Source organism: Lepus europaeus, chromosome 10 (genome assembly GCF_033115175.1).
Source record: "Lepus europaeus isolate LE1 chromosome 10, mLepTim1.pri, whole genome shotgun sequence".
Taxonomy (NCBI): Eukaryota; Metazoa; Chordata; class Mammalia; order Lagomorpha; family Leporidae; genus Lepus; species Lepus europaeus.
This window is the reverse complement of record NC_084836.1, coordinates 125,123,520-125,146,232: the sequence shown is the minus strand read 5'-3', so window position 1 is coordinate 125,146,232 and position 22,713 is coordinate 125,123,520. Positions and strand designations below refer to the sequence as shown.

Sequence of the window (22,713 nt, the reverse complement as noted above, 5' to 3'; positions counted from 1 at the left end):
GTGATTGTGTGTCACTGTGTCACTGCGTGTGTCATTGTCACTGTGTCACTGTGTGTCACTGTGTGCCACTGCCTGTGTCACTGCGTGTGTCACTGTATGTGTCACTGTGTGTATCATTGTGTCACTGTGTGTGTCACTGTGTGTCACTACCTGTGTCACTGTGTGTCACTGCATGTCACTGCCTGTGTCACTGCATGTCACTGCCTGTGTCACTGTGTGTCACTGTGTGTATCATTGTGTCACTGTGTGTGTCACTGTGTGTCACTGCATGTCACTGTGTGTCACTGCATGTGTCACTGCGTGTATCATTGTGTCACTGCGTGTGTCACTGTGTGTCACTGTGTCACTGCTGTGTCACTGCATGTGTCATCGTGTCACTGTGTGTGTCACTGCATGTCACTGTGTGTCACTGTGTGTATCATTGTGTCACTGTGTGTCACTGTGTGTCACTGTGTCACTGCTGTGTCACTGCATGTGTCATTGTGTCACTGTGTGTGTCACTGTGTGTCACTGCATGTCACTGTGTGTCACTGTGTGTATCATTGTGTCACTGTGTGTGTCACTGCGTGTATCATTGTGTCACTGCGTGTGTCACTGTGTGTCACTGTGTGTCACTGCTGTGTCATTGTGTCACTGTGCTGGCAGGAGGCACGGGTGTGCCAAGGCCCTGGGCAGGGGTGGCCTGCGGGGATGGGGTGCCTCAGAGTCAGGATGACCTCCTGGGCCCTCCACCGCCCGCCATGGGAGACCACCTGCTGTGCTGGACAGAGCACGGCTTGAGGACCTGAGAAAGGGTCAGGGAATCTGGCGGGAGCAGCTCCTCCCTCACCGGCCACCCACTGCCTGCCCCCGAGGCGGGGTGTTGTGGAGGCCTCCTGGGGCGTAAGCGTCCACGGCGAGGGACACTGAGTGGCAGCTGTCAGTGGTTTATGAGGGCTTGGAGGCTCTACAGAGGGAAGGTCCCAGGTCTCCCCCATCCTCCCCTCAGCTTCTTCCCGAGGGCTCTTCCTGCCGGTGTCCAGCCCAGCCCAGGGCAGATGGCGTAGGGTCACTCGGGCGACACATGGAGGGTCCTGGCAGGACAGAGGGGCGGCAGGTGTGTCAGGGGCCCCGGGGGGAGTGCCCCACCCACCCAGGCCCCGCCCACCAGGCCCCACCCATGGCCCCCTCCATGGGTCCTGCCCATGGCCCCACCTACCCATGCTCTGGCTCCAGCACCCACTGGAAGATGGCGACCTATGGCCACTTGTGCCTGGGCCCAGCCCCTCTGGTGAGTCTGCCTGGGGCGTCACCCCTGACCCCGCCTCACTCTCCCACACACCCCAGGCTTCCCGGGCTCTCCATGCTGAAGCCCCCATCGCCCCTCCCCTGGGCCCCTGCACCTGGGTACATGTGAGCCCCACCCCTGCTGCCACCCCTCCATCCTGGACAGAATGGCCCTGGCTCCTGGCAGCCTCGTGGCTGGACGGGGCTCCCACAGCCACAGGCCATTCGGCTGGGCTGAGTCAGGCTCCCCTCCCGTCCCCAGCTCCCTGAGGCCAGTCAGGGAAGGGAAGGATTCAACAGGCCCCTGACAAACAGGAGACACAGCACATGACACAACACACGTGCTGCATACAACACATGATACATACAACACACATGCAATGATGCAATATATACAACATACATATGACATTCAGCAACACTACACACAACACATGGCACATGACACAACATACACATGACACAGAGCACTCACTACATACAGTACACAGCACACAGCACAGGACACAACATACATACAACACACAACATACATAGCACACAGCACACACTACATACAACACATAGCACATGACATAAACATACATTACAACATACACACTACATAGAACATGCTACATCACACTACACACAACATAACACTACATACAACACATCATACACACTACACAGAAACATGGCATACAGCACACATACAACATGCTACATCAAGCACACTACACACAACATAACACTACATACAACACATCATACACACTATATAGAACACATGGCATACAGCACACATACAACATACTACACACAGCACACAACACACAGCACACCATACACAACACACTACACACAACAGAAACGAGATACCACAACAAACCACATACAAACATATCAGGCACACAACAGACACAAACACACGACACAGACATTGCCCTGGCCCAGGGGTGCAACTCTGGTGAGGCCTGGCCACACCCCCCATCAGTCTCTGCGCTCTCCATCTGGCCTGTCTCTAGCTCCTGCTCCCTTGGCCGGCCCCTCCATCTGTCCACCTGTCAACCCCTCCATCACCCTCCCACCCATGTATCTGTTCATCTATCATCACCCATCATCCATCATCTGTCTGTCCCTCCGGGACGTCTATCCGTCCACCTGTCCATTCTTCCATCATGCATCCGCCATCCACCCATCCACTCATCCATCCGTCCGCCCGTCCGTCCATCCACTCGTCGACCGTCTGTCCCGGTGCCCATGGTGCCTGGGGACGAGCTGACAGGGTCATCTGCATGAGGGGAGGGAGGGAGCATGTGAGGAAGAGGCGGGGAGGGCAGCAGGGCAGCTGGGCTCTCGTGGTCAGGAGGGGCAGCTCCTGCTTCCTGGGGGTTGGGGAAGGGGCCCCTACAGGACCCCCGAGGCCCAGGCAGCCTCGACTCTCCCGTTGTGACCGACTGCGAGGCTGGGCAGTGTCTCAGCAGGGATCAGGCCCCGCCCAGCCCAGGACTGGGCAGCACCTGCTCTGGCACCTCTGTCCACAGAGTGGCGGCGGCCACGGGCACGGGCTGCAGGAAGCAGGGCCTCGCTGTGCACAGCAGGGGGCCCCAGGCGCCCAGGCCCCTCCGGCCTTGCCGTCTCCTCCAAGATGGGCATCGGGGGCCTGGCATTCTCCGGCAGGAAGGAGCTCAGCTTCAACACGTGTGCTGGGGGCGGGGATGCAGTCAGCCGGCCGGTGGGGACGCAGGGACATGGGGACAAGGGGAGGCTCCTGGGCCTCACTCACCCTGGATGGCTGACTCGCAGGCCTGGCTCACCAGCTGGAAGATGGCTGTGAGGGACTGGGGCTCCCCCTGCAGGAGACGGTGCTGCCTGTGGCTGAGCGAGGGCCCCTCCAGGGACCCCCAGGAAGCCCCCAACCCCTAGCCCAGCCTCACCCACCTTCTCTCCTCGCTCCCCTTTGGGACCTGGCAGCCCCTGGTGCAGGAGGCAAAGGGGGGGCCGAGTCAGAGACCCCCAGGCAGTGCCGGCAGCCACAGGCAGCTGAGGGTCCTGCCCATGCTAGGCCGGTGCCAACCGGAGTGACCGTGACCTGGACACCTGTGCCCCCCGCCTGCCCCAGGCCGGACACCACAGCAGGGAGTCCTGCGGGGTTTTCTGGGAAGCTGGCCAGATCAGCGACCCCCATCGTGGGCCCTGGAGCCAGGCCCATGCCGGCCCCTCCAGCTCCCTGGGGCCGGCAAAGCTGCAGGAGCCCCCGCCCTGGGGCTGCCAGGATGGGGTGGGGGCAGAACCAGCCCTGGCTCTGTGGAGTCTCACAAGCCCGACACGGAGCCCTGGCTGGGGCTCCGAACAGGCCTCTGTCTACAGCAGCTGGGGAGGGGACTTACCGTGGGCCCCACAGCCCCTGGGGGCCCTCGCTCCCCACTGGCGCCCCTGGCCCCCACTGAGCCCTGGAACCCCTGCAAAGGTGCAGAAGGGGCTTGGCTCCAGTCCTGGGGCCCCTCAGCTCCCCCTCCCTCCAGACACCCCTCCCTGTGGCAGGGCCCTCCCAGCCCCCAGCCTGGCCCAGGCCCCGCCTCCAGCTGCCCGGCACACTTTCTGCAGGGAGCCCCTCGTGCTCCAGTGACCCAAGTGTGACGAGTGGGGCTCCCCAGGGGCAGCCTGCTGGGTCGGGGCAACATCCCGGAGGCCCTGGCTGGCTCTCAGCTGCGCCCCGCCTCCCACTCCCCAGCCTTTGCACCAGGGACAGAAGAGGGTGGGGGCTGCAACCCCACAGCCAGCCTGGCCCCACCCAGCCAGGAGCCCAGGGGAGGGAGAAAAGGCATCGACCCTCAGACACGAGCAGGGCACTTCCGGGGCAGCCTGGACAGTGGTGGGCACAGCGTCCAATCTCTCCCTCCCAGGCTGGCCCCTGTGCAGCCCCAGGGAGCCCCAGGGAGCCCGTGGAGCCAGCACCTACCCGGGGGCCGGGGGGGCCAGGCAGACCAGCTGTGCCTTCCAGGCCTCTCATTCCCTGTGGGAGAAGAAGGCGTGAGCTGGGGCGGGTCCCCCACAGCTCCAGGGTGGCCGCCACTCTAGCCGACCCCATGATCCCATATGCCACACCACGCCCCCCCACGGTGACAGTGACGACGGACAGGGCCACCTCTCCCTGGCACTGGCCTCAGTCCCTTCCTGCCTGGCCAGGCCTTGGGGTGGGGGGCAGAGGAGGAAGCCCCTCCCCAAACCCAACCCCAGCCTCCACCTCCAGGACCCGTGGGGGCAGAGCCAGTACCTTCGGTCCCTGGAGGCCAACTCTCCCGGGGGGGCCCTGCAGTCCAGGGTGGCCCTGGAACAGGACAGAGGGGGCTGCCAGGAGGGGCCGGGGTCACTCTCAGAGGACAGTCCTGCCCAAGGCCCTCACCCAGCCCCGCACCTGTAAGCCGGGTAGTCCAGGGTCCCCCTTCTCTCCTTTGACCCCTGCTGGACCCTGGGGGTGGGGCAGAGATGGACGGGGCATCAGGGAGGGGGGAATGGCGGGGGAAGGGGTGGGGCCTAGGGAGGGAGGGGTCACGTACCACAGGCCCCTGGACAGTGCGGCCCTGTGTCCCCGGCGACCCCTGCTGACCTCCAGGGCCCTGAGGTCCAGTCTGTCCAGGTGGCCCCGGCTCTCCCTGGAGACACAGGTAGGGGAGGGCCTGAGCAGGCCCAGCCGCCGTGGCCCTCCTGTTCACCAGGAGCGCAGTGCCCGGCTCTGCTCTGGGAGGGTCCCACTGAGACCCGGCTGACGATGGTGGCAGAGGCTCCAGGCGAGGGCGGCTCTACCCAGCCCCTCTGGGAACAGCAAGAAACCCCCAGGGGCTCCAAGAGAGCGCAAACGCAGGGGGTGGGGGTGGAGCACATGAGGGGGACTCCGCAGGGACTCAGTGGGATGGGGGGGCTCCTCCCCTGCAGAGGCTGGTGGCCAGGGACAGGACGCCCTCCCCACAAGACAGGTGCAGGGCTGTGTGCAGAACTCTCCGGAAGCAGGAGCCCACCCAGGCCTGGGCCCCTTGGACATGACTCAGGGCCACGTGCCCAGCCAGGGTGAGAGGTGTCCAGGTCACCCCTTCCATTTGCCTGGTCTCTCAGGACCCCTGCCTGACTGTACCCCCCCACCATGCTCTGGACATGGGGTCCTTGGGTCCTTTCTCAGCAGGCGAGATCAGGCCCCACCCCTGGCTCCCCGAGGGTCACCCTGGGTCCTAAGAGGCAGGGCTGAGCCCCCAGTACCACCCAGCCCTGGGCCCCACCCCCCAGGGCCACGACATCCTGGCCCACCCTTCCCTCTCACTGCCCGGCTCACAGATCTCACAGTTCAGATCCCAGCTCCCTCTAGGCAAAGCCTGTGGACCCCCTGCTCAGTGAGGGGCTTTGCTGATGCCCACGACATGGTCCAGCTCGGAGAGGCCCCTCCCTGGAGGCCTGGGCGGAAGAGGCACCCAGGACGGGGAGGCCACCAGCTCAGTCCTGGAGACCAGCTGCTCCTGGGCCTCCCAACAGGGACACGGGGACATGCAGGATCCCACACAGGGCGGGGGTGGTGGTCAGCGCCCACACAGGGCGGGGGTGGTGGTCAGCGCCCTGTGCACGAAGCCAGGGTGGGGGAGGGAGGCCTGGCCACGGGAAGAGAAGGGCTGGGCGGAGACTAAGGGAGTGAGTCCCAGGGCTGGGCGGAGACCCAGGCAGCTGAGCCTTGGTGGGCGGGCCTGCCCCACTTCCACCAATGGCAGCTTTAGGTCAGGAGAGGTTCCTGGACTCACGGGAGGTCCTTGGGGCCCTGGGGGCCCTGGGGTCTTAGAGGAACAGGTGCAGGCAGAGGGGAGGGCCGGGCACGTCTGTCCATCCCTCTGGAAGGAAAGAGGTCATGCTCACTCGGTGGCCGCTGTCCCTGCTCTGCCGGACCCTGGAGCTCAGCCAGGCAGAGCTGGGTCCAGACCCTCCCTCGGGGAGGGGGTGTGGAGGGCCTTCCTCTCCCCCACTGCCCTCACAGCCCACAGCCAGGCCAGGCTCAGCACCAGGTGTGCCGGGCAGCCGGCGAGGGCCTCTGCACACAACGGCCCACAGCCAAGTCCTTCTGCGGCCTGGCCCTGCTGGCCTCTGCACCGTGTGGCTGGGTCCCCAGAGACCCAGCAGCTGCAGGGCCTGTCCTGTCCCCAGGAATCCCACCCCCAGCCAAAGCCACCTTCCCCAGGAGGCCCGCCCTGATCTCCCTGGGACCGGGGGTGGCCGTTCCCTTTGCAAACACCAGGCCCTGTGGCCAGGGCCACACTGCCACCTACCGCTGCGGGGAGCTCGCAGCACCGGTCCTCCTCGGCCCAGGTGTCGCTGCACACGACCTGCAGGCTCTGGAGCTGGAACTGGGAAGCGGCGGAGTCAGCTGGACGCAGCCCCACCCGTCAGGCCCAGCAGAGCCTGGCAAACGGAGGCCCAGGCTCACCGCGGCCGAGCTGCTCCGGGGGCCCCGGGCCTTGGCCAGCCTGCCCAGGGTGACGAAGCCATTGGCCGGTGGGCTTCCTGCCTCCCCGATGGGCCTCTCGGCCACCTTGCGACAGTCCACGTACAGCCTGACCCTCGAGCGGCCCACAGCCACGTGCACCTGACGAGACAGCACAGCGGGCTCCCAAGGCCAGGCCCCCACTGCCCCCGCACTCTGGGAAACCCCTCCCCAGGCCCTGCCCAGGGACCCCTGCTGCAGGGGCCTCCCAAAGAGAAGGGCGAGGACGCTGTGACCCAGAGCACGGCAAGGACCACAGGACAGAGGGCAGAGGGCAGCAGGGAGAGTGGGGAGAGCAGGTCCAGGGCCCCGGACAGGCCAGTTCCCAGGGCTGGGGTCGGGCGGGCGCTGCGGCCTTGGCAGGACCTTGTGGAAGCTCCCGAAGAAGATCTTCCTGACCTCCTGCAGGTCGAAGGTGACCTCCTGCAGGGCGGCCCGGGTGTCGTGGCTGAAGTAGGTCAGCGACTTCCTGCCGGCTTGGCGGGGGAGGGGCTGCAGTGAGTGCCCCGTGCGGGCAGCAGCCAGCCCAGGCCACACCCTAGCCCTCGGAGGAAGCCTGGGGGTGCCCCAGGCGTGGACAGCAGAGGGAGCGGCTTCCCCAAGGAAGCTGGAGGTGCCCCGGGCATGGATGGTGGCCCCCCCACCGCTGGGGTGGCGCTGACTCCCCTGGGGCTGCCCTGAGCTCCTCAGAGCATGGCCCCCCCCGCCCACCCGGAGGGGACCGGGGGCCCAAGGTCACCGTCCAGCAGCACCCCCAGGACTGGCTGCAGGTCCTCGGCCGTCATCTGCCACAGCGCAAAGGCCTCACGGGGCGTCTCGGGGAGCAGGCGCGCCAGGAACACGACCGTGTGCTCCGGAGGGAGGGCGGCCAGCTGGATGTCGCTGCGGGGCCGGCCGGGCCTGAGTGGCCAGCAGGGCAGCCCAGGCCCCCAGCCCTGCCGCCCGAGGCTGCTCTGCCGGCCATGGGGGACCCCCACACTCCCTGTCCAGCTGCGAACAGAGCTTGGAGCCCAGACTGGTGGGGTCACAGGGCAGGGGTCTCCCAGGACACACAGGGGGTCCCCATGAGTCTCACGGGGCAGGTCAGGCACCCTGGGGTGTCGGGAACTCAGCAGGAAGAGCTGGAGGCACCTGGCCCAGCACACAGCCTCCGCCTCCCCCCGAGGCCTGGCGGGGAGAGGGATGGGGCCAGGGGAGGAGAGCCTGCAGCCCCCTGCCCACAGAGGAACTCCCACCCCACTGCTACCAGACCGAAGGGCCAAGGAGAAGGAAGGGGGCAGGTGATGGAAACCTGGATCTGCCTCGATGTTCTCAGCGATGGGTCGGTGCCCAAGAGCAGGTGGCTCCAGCCACACCTGCCACACTTGCCACACCTACTACACCTGCCACACCTGCCACACCCACCATGCCCGCCACACCTGTGCTGCTGCCAGTCCAGTGGGGAGAAGAGGGACTGGGAGAGATTCCGGGCCCCTGAGCCTGGGGTGGGGTCCTGTGACCGAGCCCCACCTGGCCTGCAGGGTCACCTCTGACGCCTGCCCCCCGGCTGTTTACTGTCCTCGTCTAAACGTGGGCGTCTTCGCTGTGGAATTGCTGCGAGCCAGCGTGGCTCCCCTTTCTGGCCAATGCGCCCTGACAGCAGGTGCGACGTGGGGTTCGAGTTCTGGTTTACCACAGCCCTGCACCCAAGGGGCCCTCGGGGACGTGGAGCTGACAGGCTGCTCCATCCGGGGCAGAAGCAGAGTGGCCCACAGCAGGACGCGCTGTCCACCCCTCCTCCGGCCGCAGTGGGACGCACGCCAGGGTCTCCAGGGCCACTGGGCCCCAGGAGCCGCCGCCTGCCCCGCCTACCAGGGTGGGGTGTCTCCTCCCCACGCCCGTGCCCTGCCCACTGGGGGTCCCAGCGCCGTCCGCCATCGAACCTGGCCCTGCGGGTCAGCTGAGCATCCTTGAAGAGCGTGAAGGTTGGGGTCCCGCCCAGCGCCGAGGGCTCCATGGCCACGCCCCGGAGGGATGCGTACTCCTTCCCCACCAAGCCAAAGGCCACCATCAGGTCGAACCCTGTGGGACTCGGAGGGAATCCAGGGACCACCTGAGGGTGGGGGTGGGGGAGGCAGGGAGCAGGGAGCGTGGGGGAGGGGCGCCCTGGGGCTGGGGAGGGACCTGCTTCTGCCTGGCTCAGCACGGAAGGAAGGCCCCACCCCTCCAAGGCCCCTTTCCGGTTAGCAGCCCCTGGTCCCTGTGCGGGCTCAGAGCAGCTGCGGCCCCAGCAGACTCACGGGGCCCTCAGCATGGGCTCTGGCCACTCCTCCCTGTACCTGGGGCGGGCGCCGCCTCTGCTCAGGGAAGCCCCCCGCCCGCATCCCTGAAGCCAGGTGGTGTCCACTCTCAGCCTCTCCCTGGGGGTGGGGGCTCCCAGCCCTGAAGGGCAGGGCAGGACCTACCTGGCAGGAGGCCGTCTGTGTGCAGTGGGGGGCAGGCTGCTGGGGGGGCAGAGAGCAGGGTGAGTGGCAGGGGCTTGGGCTCCCCATCCTGTGCCCCACTGAGCCACCTTAGGGGGCTTCATGGCAATGCCCACTCCTCCCACAGCCCACGGTAGCCTCTGCGTTGTCCCTATCTGCTGCCCGCAAGGCCTGGAGTGGGGACACAGGGACGGGACGGTGCCCGGCCTGTGCCAGGGAACACAGCCCAGTAGGGTTGAGGCCGAGGCCAGGGACCCCTGGGTACTGCACCCTGGGAGGGTCGTCTGATGGCTGCCGGCTCTGGGGGACTGGGCCGCGTGGGAGGCCAGGGCTGGGGTCCCAGCGCCCACTCACCAGTGCGGCCCGTGGCTGCCACGGCCACACTGTCCCCTGCTGCGTAGACTGCTGAGACCAGGACCCGGTACTTGGTGGCGGCCAGCAGGTCCTTCAGGGTTGTGTTGCTCCTGGTCCCTGGCACAGAGATCTGGGGGCGGGGTCACCTGAGCACTGGGCCTTGATCCCACCTCAGAAGAGCTGTCACTCTGGGTGATGGGCGGCCCCACGCCTCTGGAGACTCACCGACCGCTCTGGCCCTGAGCCGGAGGCCGGCGCATAGGAGAGCCGGTAGTGGAGGACGTGGCCATGGGGTGGCGTCCAGCTGGCCTGCAGGCTGCTGGGGGTCTCGGAGGCCAGGGCCAGGCTGGAGGGGGGGCTCCTGCTCACTGCGGCTGAGGGAGCACACGCTGGGTGGGGCTTGGGGCCTCCAGGAAAGGCTAGAGGACCAGTCCAGCAGCCCCGACCCAGAGCCGGGGGCCTGGAAACTGCTGGCACCATGGGCTCCCCTGAGCCCAACTGCCCGAGAGGCCCCCACACAGTGGTGTGTCTCCCAGGACAGGGGTTTGGGCCCTGGCCCACCCCAGGCGCACTTGGGGGGGTCCCAGGCCTGTGGAGTGGGTGAGTGGGGTCCCCTCGGGGTAGGGGAGGGGTCACCTACAGGGGGTGTAGCGGAGGGACACGGGGTCACTGCGTGCGCCGTTCCTGTGGTAGGCCCGCATACTGATCTGGTGCTCCGTCTGCCCCCCCAGGCCCTGCAGGACGGCGGCAGCCAGGTTCCCTGGGACGGAGAGCTGGGGGAGAGGGCTCAGGGTTCACCTAGCGCACCCCGGGCCTCGCACACAGGTGTCCCCGACATGCATGACCCGGCTGGGTCCACACGGGGCCCTGGCCCTCGGGCTGGGCTGGGCCACCCCGGCCCGCTCCCACTCCACACCTCATGGGCCTTGCCCTCTCCCAGGGGTGTCCACTTGATCTGATAGACACGGACGCCAGACGAGGCTGCAGCCGCCCACGACAGCTGGACCGCACCCCCCGGCAGCTCCGTCACCGACAGCCGGCTGGGGCCAGGGGCCTTCTCTGGAACAGGGAGGGGCTCCGTCTCACACTTGTCTGGGCACCTGCTTCCTACTGCCGGCCCCACCCAGCACCAGCCCATCACTCACTCGTGGTCACGTGGCCGGTCAGTGTGGCAGAGCTGCCCCCAGGGTAGAGGCAGCTGACGTGGACGGTGTACCTGGTGGAGGAGCAGAGGGGCTCCAGAGTGGCTGAGGTGGCGTTCCCGGGGACCTCCACCTGCAGAGGGGACACAGGCAGCCCAGAGGGATAGAGAGCCAGGCCCTATAGCCAGGACAGGCCTGGGAGCCCACGTGCGCCCAGTGGGCAGGAGCTGGCACGGGATCAGCCCCACTGCACCCTGGGCCCAGGCCCGGGCTGCCTCTCCACACCAGGTGCCAGGTGTCCCTCACTATGGCCCCACTGACGGTGACCCCAATTTCTCTGCTCCCGCCTGCACCCCGCCTCAGACACCCACTGCACTTGGGCCCTGGAGGCCGAGCCTAGGGAGACCCCCGTGCAGGATGGAGGGGTTAGGGTGGCCGCAGGAGGGACTCAGGGGTGGGGCTGAAGGCACTGGGCCATGGGTGGACGCCAGGTCCCTCTGTGACCGCCCAGGACACTCGGGCCCCCGTGGGTCTGCTCTCACCTGGCCTGAATGGCCGCCCTCGCTGGAGACGTAGCTGATCCTGATAAGCCTTGGCGGGGCCTCCCAGGACACGCGTGCCCAGGACACGCGTGCTGAGTCGTGGCTCACGTCTGTGAAGCCCAAGTCCCTCAGGGCCGCCAGGGCAGCTGCGGAGCACGGCACGGCCTCAGGAGGGGTCTGGGCCCCAGCCCCGTGGACAGCTCAGGAACCAGAGCGGGGGGAGGGTGCAGGCAGCCTGGGGCGGGACACTCACGGGTCCTGGCGTGGACTGCCTGGGCCTCACTGGCCTCCACCCCACGCAGGCTCTGGACGGTCACCTCGTAGTCCCTGCCTGGCTCCAGGCCGTCCAGCAGCACCTGGGGCTGCGTCACCCGCACCTGGAGGGCACAGCACTGAGGCCACCGCTCCGCCCATCTGCCTGCCCCGCCCCCGCCCGCCCCGTACCTCTCTCGCGGCCTCCTCCTTGCCCTTGGGGGCGGTGGGTGAGCACCGCACCAGGTACTGGGTGGCCCCGGCCGAGGGTTGCCAGGTGAGGTGGAAGCTCCTGGGTGTCACTGCAGCCAGAGTCAGCGCCCGGGGCGGAGGCAGCGGTGCTGGGGGAGGGGCGACCACCGCAGGGGGCCCTGTTCAGATGACGGAAGGGCTCCACCGAGTCCGGGCTGGACACACGGGGGCGGGGCACAGACGCCCAAGTCGCTGGCCCAGCTTCCCCACGGCCTGAGCTTCCTGGGTCACCCCAAGGTCCTGTCTGAGGCCTTTCGCCCTGAGCGGGGGAGGGACGCGGCTTCCGGTGGCTTAAACGGCTGCGTCTGTGTGGACAGAGAGCTGGGGAGGGGTGGTCCCATCTACCTGTGGTCACCAGGCCCTGCAGGCCCTGGCCGACCCCGCCCTCGTGGACAGCACGCACGGAGACCAGATATTCAGTGCTGGGGGTCAGGTTGTGCAGCTCGGCCGAGGACGCAGGCCCCTCCACCACCACCTGGGACAGAGGGACAGAGCCAGGCAGGAAGTGACCGCTGGGGCCGGCAGGACACCTCGCCAGTGCACGGGTAGGGGACGGGGCACTGCCCTCCTTGTCCTGCCCCAGCACCCGACGCACCCCATCCTGTGCTGTGCTCACCCCCGCGCTGGCCCCCGCTGCTTCCACAACCGTGTTCTGGGGGCGTCTGCCTCCGTTCTCACCATGGACGCGGTCATTGGTGACCCCTGCCCAGCCTGGGCAGCCCCCGGCCCCTCTCACCTCCTTGGGGGCCCCGCCCCTGGAAGGCCGCCACACGATCAGGTACTTGAGGGGCGGCTGTGCGGCTGGAGTCCAGGACAAGAGGACGCTGGAGGAGGTCACCTGGGCCACGACCAGGCCACTGGGGCCGGGGAGCAGGTCCGGGGCCGTCTGTGGGACTGGTGTGGAGGCCGCAGTCAGGGGTCTCGGCCGAAGTCCACTACGAGCTCTGCTTGCGCCCCCTGGTGGCCACGTGAAGAGGGACAGGAAAATCGGCCCTCCCGCGGCCCTGGACGGACCTGGGGGTTGGAGGGGCCGGGAGCTCACGGCCCCGCCCTTCACCTGTGCCCCCGGGCAGGCCCCTGGCCTGGACTTTCTGGCAGATGAGACGGCTGAGCAGGCCGGCCAGCGTGCGCAGCTGCGGGAAGTCCAGGACGCTGTGCACAGTGAGGTCCAGCGGTGGGGACGCCAGGAGCTTCAGCTCGGCTTCATCCGCGTTCTTCACCCCTGTGTGCAGGGCCCCCCGGGCTGAGGCTGGGTGTCCAGGGTGGAAGTAGCGGCTCTGCCTCCACAGTGACCCAGGGCACGGGGCGGGTGGGCGGCCGCCACAGGGGCGGCCCTGGGGCTGCTTCAGGGCGAGGGGGACCCCGTGCCGCCTGGCCCTCCCCAGGCCGGGGACACAGAAGCCAAGGCCCAGAGACACGACCAGGCCACAGCAGGCGAGGAGCGAGAACTCCGACCAAGGGCGGGGCCCCCTGGGGCTCACCCACGGCGAAGACATCGACGTCCATCTCCCTGAGGACGCGGGCGGCCGCACGCACGTCGTCCTGGGACTTGCCGTCCGTCACCAGGAGCACCACTGTGGCCGCCTCGGGACGCAGCCCAGCCTCTGGCCTCAGGTTCTGGTCCAGCAGGTGGGCCAGGGCGAGGCCTGGGGCCATCAGGAGTGAGGTCACGGGAGGCCTGGGCACCCCGCCTCTGGGCACCGTCCCACAGTGAGCACGGGTCCTGGGGCACCCTGCCCTGGGCAGTCCTGCCCCCTCATGCTGCGGGCACCAGGGGGGCAGAAGGCCCCTTTCCCTTGGCTGCCGAGGCAGCAGCCCCCGCACCTGCCACCCGCCAGCACCCAAGGGTGCAGAGCCGACCAGAAACTGGATCGCAGGAGAGCGCCCGGCAGAGGCAGGGGGTGTGGCCTGGCGTGTTTTCCGGGCAGGGCGCGGAGCCGCCGTACCTGTGAACGTGTTTCCGCCCTTGTAGCGCAGGCGGCGCATGGCGTCCTGCACCTGCTCACTGCTGCCGAAGGCGCTCAGGGCCCACTCGGTGCGGGGGTCTCCGCTGTACTGGGTCAGGCCTGGGGCAGAGGGGGCAGCTTCCGGGGCTGCCGCACGGCGGGGCACTGCTCCCCAGCCAGCAGAGGGAGGCCAGCCAGGGCAGCACGGCACAGCCAAGGCTGTGGTCTCCGCCCAGGGGGCCGCGGGAGGGGCGGGCCTGGCCGGGAGCACCCACCTACTTGTACCTTGTCCGGCCCAATGTCAAAGGGCGCGATGACACTGGCCAGGAAGGCCTTGACCTGCTGGAAGTGGACGTGGCCGACGCTCCAGGAGCCGTCCACCAGGAGGACGATGTCGGCGGGCGTAGGGGGTGTGCAGCGGAACTGGGAGTCGGCTGGGTGGGGGAGGGGGAGGAGCTGGGCCCGGCACTACCGCAGCAAGACCCCAGACCCTCTGGGCCCAGCTCCAGCCCCCTGGGGCTTCCTGGGGAAGGGGCCAGTGATCCTTGAGAGTGAGGTGAGCCTGGGCCTCAGGGTTCGGGGTCCGAGGACCTCAGGGCTCACCAGGTTTGGAAAGCCCCATGTGGCCCCTGGGCCATCCCCCGGCAGCAGAGGGTGGACACCGATGGCCGACGATGACCCACTGCACATGGCCACCCCCGCCCTTCCACCCACACCCCGGGGGCTGACTCGGGGGTGGGGGAGGGGTCAGCACTGCAGACAGTGCCAGGCACCTTGTGGAGCTGTCGGGAGACCAAGCGCCCACCTCGGTCCAGGCTCCCCAGTGTTGCCCAGACAGATCCAGGGCAGACCCCAGGGAGACCCCAGGCGTGGTCGCAGGGCCCCCTTCCCCAGGTCCACAGTCCAGCCTGCTCTCAAGGCTCTGCCCTGTGTCGCGGGGATGAGGAGGGGCCCAGTACGGTGAGGGGGACACGCCCCACCTGAGGGCCACGAGCCATGGACGTGCCAGCTCTGGGGGACACGGCCCTGCCTGTGGGGTGCCATGGCAGACTGACGCCACCCCATCCGTCTGTGCCCTGCCCTCTCGCCAGGGTCTGGGCTGGCTGGGCAGGGCCCTCCCCCTCCGGGGTCCCCAGGGCCAGCTCCACGTGGGCACCTCTGGGGGGTCCTGTCCATCACCACCCAGCTCCCAGGCCCAGGCTGGGGGTAAGGCCGGGTGTGGGGAGGCCCAGGAGCCTGACAGACAAGCCCAGGTCAAAGCTGGGGAGTGTGGGGTCAGGTGGGAGGTGGGACTTCCTGGCCCACAGAACTCACGCTCGCTCCACTTGGGCCCCCCAAGCGTAGGCGGACCCTTGCTTGGGGGGCCTCCCAGCTCCCGCGGCTGCTCAGGATCTGGGCTGCCCTCTCCAGTGGGGCTGGGCTCCTGGGCCACGCCCCTGCTCACCGAGCTGCTCCTCAGGGCCTGGACTGCAGCCGGAGGGGAGCAAAGTCAGGGGCCCTGGGGCAGCCTGCCCCCCACCCCCCACAGGCCCCGGGGATGCTGGGGGCAGGAGGTGCGGCTGCAGCGGCCTCAGGATCCAGGGCGGGAGTCCAGGGGGGACGAGGACTCACTGACAAACTCCCGCCGAGCCAGCAGGACGGGCCCCGAGCCCGTGAGCCGGAACACCTGTGCGGCATAGGCCTTGGAGGGGCTCAGGCCCCCCACGGTGGCCCTGGGGGTCTTGGCGGTCAGCTTCACCTCCTGCTCCGCGTCCCCTGGGGGTGGGAGAGGGTGGGCATGAGGTGTGCACGTGTGTGCGTGTGCACATACCAGTGTGTGTGTGTGCATGTGTGTGGGTGGGGGGAGGGGCGCCCTCCAGGCAGCCAGACCTCCGGAGCGGGAGGAATGGGCCCTCCAGACCAGGGCGTCCGTGCCCACCACGGCTGAGAGAGCAGGGGCCCAGGTCCAGCTCCGTGCTGCCTGTCGGAGGTGGGGGAGCACAGCGGTCACTGATCGCTGACCTTCCCCAAGCACCTGCTGTGCGCCTGGCACCCCCAAAGGACGTCACCGGGAAACCCATTTCACACACGGGAAGACCGAGGCATGGGGGACCAGCACACAGCTGCTCAGAGCAGGACACTGCCTGGCTCTGCCAGGTTCCCGAGCCTGGACAGTGCCACCCTTGGAGAGGCCACAAGGGCATGAGGCTCCGCCCCTGCCCCCCCCCGGGGGCAACACTGCCATTGTGGTGGGTGTGCAAGGCCACCAGCCTGCAGTGCAGCGTGGACAGGGTGACACGTGTGGGACGGTCCAAGGGCCTGGTGCACCTGGGACAGCATCAGAGTCGCTGTGTACACTCAGAGTCTGGCCTGGACACCGGGCAAGTCAGCCAGCGGGGAACACGGGCGCCACTGTCCCCGGAGACCCCTGGCCGCAGCGTTAGGGACGGGCACCCGGCCCCTCCCCGCAGGCCAGGGGTCCCCAGAGCAGAAGTGAACTCAGCTGGGCAGAGGGGTCGGCGCAGCGCCCCCTCACAGGACACAGGCACCCAGGCCTCAGCACCAGCGCCGGCGGCCAGGCTGGGTGCCTGTGCAGCGTTTGGAGTGAGCAAAGCTGAGGAGCGGTGGCAGGGGTCGGGGTGGACACGGGTGGCAGGGGACGGGGTGGACACGGGTGGCAGGGTCAGGGTGGACACGGGTGGCAGGGGTCGGGGTGGACACGGGTGGCAGGGGTCAGGGTGGACACGGGTGGCAGGGGTCGGGGTGGACACGGGTGGCAGGGGTCGGGGTGGACACGGGTGGCAGGGGTCAGGGTGGACACGGGTGGCAGGGGTCAGGGTGGACACAGGTGGCAGGGGTCGGGGTGGACACGGGTGGCAGGGGTCGGGGTGGACACTGGAGTGGCAGGGGTCGGGGTGGACACGGGTGGCAGGGGTCGGGGTGGACACGGGTGGCAGGGGTCGGGGTGGACACTGGGGTGACAGGGGTCAGGGTGGACACGGGTGGCAGGGGTCGGGGTGGACACGGGTGGCAGGGGTCAGGGTGGACACGGGTGGCAGGGGTCGGGGTGGACACTGGGGTGACAGGGGTCAGGGTGGACACGGGTGGCAGGGGTCGGGGTGGACACGGGTGGCAGGGGTCGGGGTGGACACTGGAGTGGCAGGGGTCGGGGTGGACACGGGTGGCAGGGGTCGGGGTGGACACGGGTGGCAGGGGTCGGGGTGGACACTGGGGTGACAGGGGTCAGGGTGGACACGGGTGGCAGGGGTCGGGGTGGACACGGGTGGCAGGGGTCAGGGTGGACACGGGTGGCAGGGGTCGGGGTGGACACTGGGGTGACAGGGGTCAGGGTGGACATGGGTGGCAGGGTCGGGGTGGACACGGGTGGCAGGGGTCAGGGTGGACACGGGTGGCAGGGGTCGGGGTGGACACTGGGGTGGCAGGGGTCAGGGTGGACACGGGTGGCAGGGGTCGGGGTGGACACGGGTGGCAGGGGTCGGGGTGGACACTGGAGTGGCAGGGGTCAGGGTGGACACAGGTGGCAGGGGTCGGGGTGGACACTGGGGTGACAGGGGTCAGGGTGGACACGGGTGGCAGGGGTCGGGGTGGACACGGGTGGCAGGGGTCAGGGTGGACACGGGTGGCAGGGGTCGGGGTGGACACTGGGGTGACAGGGGTCGAGGTGGACACTGGGGTGACAGGGGTCAGGGTGGACATGGGTGGCAGGGGTCGGGGTGGACATGGGTGGCAGGGGTCGGGGTGGACACTGGGATGGCAGGGGTCAGGGTGGACACTGGGGTGGCAGGGGTCAGGGTGGACACTGGGGTGGCAGGGGTTGGGGTGGACATGGGTGGCAGGGGTCGAGGTGGACACTGGGGTGGCAGGGGTCAGGGTGGACACTGGGGTGGCAGGGGTTGGGGTGGACATGGGTGGCAGGGGTTGGGGTGGACATGGGTGGCAGGGGTTGAGGTGGACACTGGGGTGGCAGGGGTCGGGGTGGACACTGGGGTGGCAGGGATTGGGGTGGACATGGGTGGCAGGGGTCGGGGTGGACATGGGTGGCAGGGGTCAGGGAGCAGGGGAGTGGACATGTGGGGGCCGGAGAGCTGGGCGGCCCCGTCCGGGGTGTCCACGCCTGCACCGCGCTGCGCCCACTCAGACGCTCGCACTGTGGTCTCCTGTGCAGGTTAAGCCTCAGCCCTTGCCGAGATGCAGGAAGCAGCAGCCCTGTCAGCTCGCAAGGCCAGCAGGACCCTCTCCAGCAAACCGCGGCCCCGCCCCCAGACCAGGGCTAGCAGGGGCCAGAGCTCCACCCCCCACAGTCGGGCTGTTCCCAAGCATGCCCCCCCCCCGCATGCCAGGCACGGGGGCGGGGAGAGACCTGCCCCCCTCGCAGGAGCAGGAACAGGCAGGAGGCGGAGACACAGGCCTCGTACCTGCCAAGGGCTTCACCTGCACCAGGTAGCCCAGGCCGCTGCCCTCCACCTCTGTCCACTTCATTTGCAGCCGGTCCTCGGGCAACACAGCCAGCCTCAGGTGGCCACTCGCTACACAAAGAGGACGTGGTGGTCAGCGCTGGCCCTGATGGGCTCGCCTCTGCCTCCACTCAGCCAGCTGTGGGGGCTTCAGGGACACCTGCCCTAGGAGCTGAGAACCTGGCCTCCTGGGGGTGCACGGGCCAGACCCCTGGTGGTCTCTGAGGGGGTCTGGCTGCCCCCAGGGAGGGCCCCTCTAGCCCCAGGAGGCCCAGGCCAGCACCCGGGAGGGGAGCGACAGCCCTGCGAGACCAGAGGCCTGAGAGGCAGCAGCCGCTGGCCCCCGGCTGGACCAGCGTCCACGCAGCTGCAGACCCAGACCCGGCACCGCTCACACCACACAGGAGCTGCCCAGGCCACAGCTGGGGCACGCGGCCCTGGGGGCTGAGACTCCCAAGCTGGTGGCTGCCTGTGTCCCTGTGCACGACGCAGGGCCCCTGTCCGTGCGCACACACACGTGAGCGCTTCAGCAGCACGTGCACAGCTCTGTCCTCGTGCCAAGGCCAGAGAGGGTGGCCTCGGCCATCTGGAGAGAGCAGGGGGCAGGGGTCGGGGCCGGCCTCGGGGAAGCTTCCGGGGGCACGGTGGGGGCAGCTATTTTCAGAAAATGGGGACAGAGCTGGGCTTCTTCCAGCTGCCCCGCTGAGGACCACGGGGCACGGGTACACAGCGGCCCATTCAGAGTGGGAGCAGCTGGGCTGAAAGGCCAGCCTATGTCGGGGGGCCTGAGGAGCAGCCCCCAGCCCGCTGCTCCACTGGGCCCGCCCGAGCTCCCTTCTGGGGCCAGCCCACAGGAAGACCTCACGGGGGGGGGGGGGGGTGGCCACACCCTGCAGGCCATGGGGAAGGGCCGCCTGGCGTGGACCCCGCCCCAGGGAGCCGCACGCCTGCTCTGCCTGAACCCCAAAACTGACCATGGAGGTTCCTTTCTCAGTAGGGCCTGTCCCACTGAGAAGACCCAGGGACCGCCCACCTGACAGGCACAGCGCCAGGGGCAGCGCCATACCAGGGCGACTCCCCCGTTCCTGGGGCCCTGCCCATCTGGGCCTGACTCCCACCACACTCCGCGGACACAGACCAGAGACCACAGTGGAGGCCCAAGAGGCACAGGTGGCCTGGACGCCAGAGCACAGCAGCCTCGGCGGGAGCCTGGCTGTGAGGGGTCCCGGGACCCAGAGCCACTGACCAGAACCCACTGAGCCACTGCTTCTCAGTGCAGACCCCACCCCACCCCTGCCTCTGGGGGCTCGCGCACACAGTGGACGCGCGTCACCCTAAGGGAAGCCACTGAAAAGCCCAACAGGAAGTGGCCACGTGGAGGGGATGTCCAGAGGCCCTGACCGAGGACGAGGCGTGCATGGGACGTGCGGGGGAGGGGCGGGCTCTCCTCTGCTGACCAGTGCCTGGGGTGGCTCTCGGCAGGGCACCGGGACAACACGGAACTGCACACAGGCCAAGTTTACAACAGAACCTCCCCCAACACGGCCCGGGTCAAGCCCAAAGCCCAGTAGGGAGGGGGCTGGGCCACGGCAGACCTTGCCTGGCGTCCTGCCCGGAGCCTTTGTCAGCGCTGCTCAGAATTAGCTTGGTTTACGGGGAAATGGCCGGGGCCCAGGCAGACGTGGCCAGCCCCCCACTCACCTCGTCCCCCGTGTCCCAGGGTGGTGGCCAGCCAGAGCCAGAGGCAGACGCCGAGACAGAGGCAGGGGCTCATGACAAGGCCTGCGAGGAGAGGAGTCGCTGTGGCCCTGTGGCCGCCGCCTGTCCACCCGCCAGACCCGTCCCTGAGCCCAAGCCACAGCTCCTCCTCCATGCCCACAGCTGGCCAGGGCCGAGGGCCTGAGGCTGGAGCTGGAGCTCAGCAGGAGGGCTGCCCACACCCACGCAGCTGGAGCGGCTGCGCGAGGACAGCGCCTCCTGTGCGGCCACCCCATGCCCAGCGCGGGCGGCGGCCAGAGGGCCTGTCCGTGGGCTCTGGTTTGTGGGTGACCCGGGGCTATGGAGGGCTGGGAGTGGAGTCCCTGCCAGCCCGAGCCTCAGCCCAGCAGTTGAAGGGACCTGGTTCAGGTGCCGGAGAGCTGCCCAGTGACAGGATGGGCAGGGAGGCCCAGAGACCAGCGCCTCAGGTACTGCAGTGCCTCTCCACTGGGCTGGGGCATGTGGGAGGCCAGGTGACCCGACTCCCACCTGCACCTGCGCTGCAGGGAAACACCGGGGGCGGGCTTGTACCTGCCTGTGGGGTTCCCTGGCCAGCTGCGGCCATGCTCCCCTGGCCCTCCCAGGCCCCATCTGAAGGCTCCTCGTAGCCTGTGCTGTGTGTGCCCCCTCCCCAGGGGCCCCCTCAGGCCCTCAGTGTCCACACCAGGGCAGGAACCCCTCCCTGAGGGGGCAGGAGCAGCCACCCGCCCCCAATGTGAGCTTCCTTCCAGAGAACTCAAATCAAAGTCCCAGAGGGCCCAGTGACTAGCGACGGACAGGACAGACCCAGGCCCTGGCGTCCTGGCTGGGAGACCCTCACCTGTGGGCACATCTCTAGATGACCAGAGACCCCGGGTGCACGCCCCTGAGCACTCGCTGGGTCCGGGGCCCCTCCCACCCAGAAAACTTTCAGGCCACAGTGGACATAGCCATGAAGACAAGCCGGGCACTCTCTGGTGTTTGAAACCCTAGGGCTCAGCCAGAGCCTGGGGCAGCCCCTCGGGGAGTTCTCCCAACCCTCCGCAAAGGTCAAGGTCAGCCTCAAATCACAGACCTGGCATCCCACCCCCACCCCACCAGGCCCCAGGCCTGCAGGTGGCACCGACCTCCTCCGTCGTCCATGGGCGGTGTCCCTGGTCAGCTTGGTCCTGCTGTGGCCGCAGCGAGGCAGGGGCTCTAGGGAGGCCCCTCAGACGTCACAGCTCAGCCCAGCCCCCGCCTCCTCCCCAGCCCTGGCTCCACCCTTCCTGACCGCTGCCCAGGGCGGTATCTTGGACAAGGAGGGACACAGTGGTCCCAGTGTGACAGCAGGCCGTGGCCCCAGGCCTAGAGCGGCAGACACCTGGCGCCACCTGGAGGCAGCAGGTGGGGGCTCCTCTGGGCCCCTGGCCAACGGCGGCAGGGGCCGCTCCAGCCTCCCTGTCCTCCAGGGTTTTCCACAAGCCCTCGACGGCCCCACCCCGGACACCTTGCAAGGGGTGTTTCCCCGAGAGCCACCGTGTGCCCCACCCTCCCCCAGCTCCTTGCGCCCACTGCTGCCACAGACACCGGGCTCCGGGCAACAGCTCCTGCCCAGGCCTCACTCCACACCGGCCCCTCCCGGCCAGGTGGTGGCCCAGGGACCCACAGGGCAGAGACTGGGGCCCCCGCAGGCTGGCCTCCTTGGGGACAGCCGGGAAACCTGTCCATCCCCTGCATGCACCCCTGGCCCACCTTCTGCTAAACTGGCTGCTGCGGCCACCACAGCACACCCAGCCCTCTCACAGCCGAGCCCAGGGGTCAGCATGGCCCTGTCAGCTTCCCCGACAGCCCTGGGGAGCACCCAAATCGCCACCCCAGTCCCGGCTTTCACCCGAGCCCACCCCTGATGCTGCCTCGGTGCCGGCCTGGGAACTCCATCCTCACAGCCCCGTCCCCGCCTGACTGCAGCAGGGGAAGACAGTGGGGGTGGGATGGGGGCGCCGCTCCCAAGCCCCACCGTGGGCGGTGGCCAGTGGGAGGGGCCGGCCTGATTCAGCCTCCGGAGGCAGAGGTGGGCACGGCAGGAGAACCCTGGGTGGCAGGCAGAGGACAGACCATAGAAGTGACCTGTGCTGGAGGCAGGAGGCCCGGGCCTGGGACCATCACTGGGCAGCACCAGGGTGAGGACAAGTCAGGCCACCCAGGGCCACCCCGCCCAGGCCCGTGAAGACAGAGGACTGGGCATGGGCTCCTTGCCTGGGTCACCCCTGCACGTCCATCTCAAGCCTGCACTGTGTACCAGGACGCAGCAGGGCCAGCCCTGGGGCGGTGAAGCTGTGACCCCCACTAGGTCAGTCCCAGGACCCTGGAACAAGCTCGTGCCAGTGCGTCTGGTCCACCATGGGGACACCCAAACACCCCCACAGCGCTCTCAGACCACCGGCGATAGCAGGGCCTAGACAGGGAGACCCTGGGGCCGGGGGGGAAAGCCTTGCAGCCCCCAAACCCAGAGCTCTCCCCCTCGACGGGTGGGGTCAGAAAGGGCAAGGCAGGGACCCACGAGACCCGCTGCTTCCCTGCCAGGCCACACTGGATGGCTGGGAATGGGCGCGAGGCGGGGCAGCCACACAGCGAGGCAGCTCCCAGGCCAATGTCCACACACGCTCCCGACGGGCAGGGCTCCGTGGCTTCAGCCTGGCCTGTGACAGCCACCTCTGCCTTAGCGTGTCCTGCAGCTCATCCACCCTGAAGTGCTGACCAGGACAGGACCCTCGGGTGGCCACCGGTGGGAGACATGGGTTCCAGACACGGACTGGGGTGAGCA

General features: G+C 68.3%; 1 protein-coding gene across 2 annotated transcripts; it reads right to left on the bottom strand.

The window, feature by feature from the left end:
* Nucleotides 1-917: 917 nt before the first annotated feature.
* Nucleotides 918-21,065, bottom strand: COL20A1 (collagen type XX alpha 1 chain). 2 transcript variants are annotated; one of them, XM_062202422.1, is made up of 35 exons: nucleotides 21,035-21,065; nucleotides 19,872-19,952; nucleotides 18,132-18,242; nucleotides 15,328-15,471; nucleotides 15,031-15,183; nucleotides 13,992-14,150; nucleotides 13,717-13,836; nucleotides 13,252-13,416; nucleotides 12,828-12,992; nucleotides 12,507-12,664; nucleotides 12,116-12,245; nucleotides 11,711-11,889; nucleotides 11,520-11,643; nucleotides 11,267-11,412; nucleotides 10,728-10,857; nucleotides 10,499-10,641; nucleotides 10,223-10,355; nucleotides 9,808-9,956; nucleotides 9,583-9,712; nucleotides 9,211-9,249; nucleotides 8,689-8,827; nucleotides 7,506-7,648; nucleotides 7,133-7,242; nucleotides 6,710-6,868; nucleotides 6,552-6,629; nucleotides 6,033-6,119; nucleotides 4,809-4,904; nucleotides 4,667-4,720; nucleotides 4,526-4,579; nucleotides 4,211-4,264; nucleotides 3,639-3,710; nucleotides 3,190-3,225; nucleotides 3,035-3,101; nucleotides 2,769-2,954; nucleotides 918-1,073 (listed from the first exon to the last, which is right to left on the bottom strand). In XM_062202422.1, exons 1-35 carry the CDS (start codon nucleotides 21,048-21,050, stop codon nucleotides 985-987), a joined length of 3,999 nt encoding a protein of 1,332 aa, XP_062058406.1. In that variant the 5' UTR covers nucleotides 21,051-21,065; the 3' UTR covers nucleotides 918-984. The 2 variants fall into 2 exon arrangements, with proteins under 2 accessions (XP_062058406.1, XP_062058407.1); XM_062202423.1 differs by having other exon boundaries at nucleotides 9,211-9,246; nucleotides 11,711-11,859.
* Nucleotides 21,066-22,713: the final 1,648 nt, after the last annotated feature.

Bases quoted from the DNA above. Each gene is read 5' to 3' on its own strand.
- COL20A1 (XM_062202422.1), bottom strand. The intron at 15,184-15,327 runs GTGAGTCCTCGT...CTCCGGCTGCAG, and splicing joins GGCTCGGCGGGAGTTTGTCA to TCCAGGCCCTGAGGAGCAGC. The intron at 9,957-10,222 runs GTAGGTGACCCC...GTGCTCCCTCAG, and splicing joins GTCCCTCCGCTACACCCCCT to CCGCAGTGAGCAGGAGCCCC.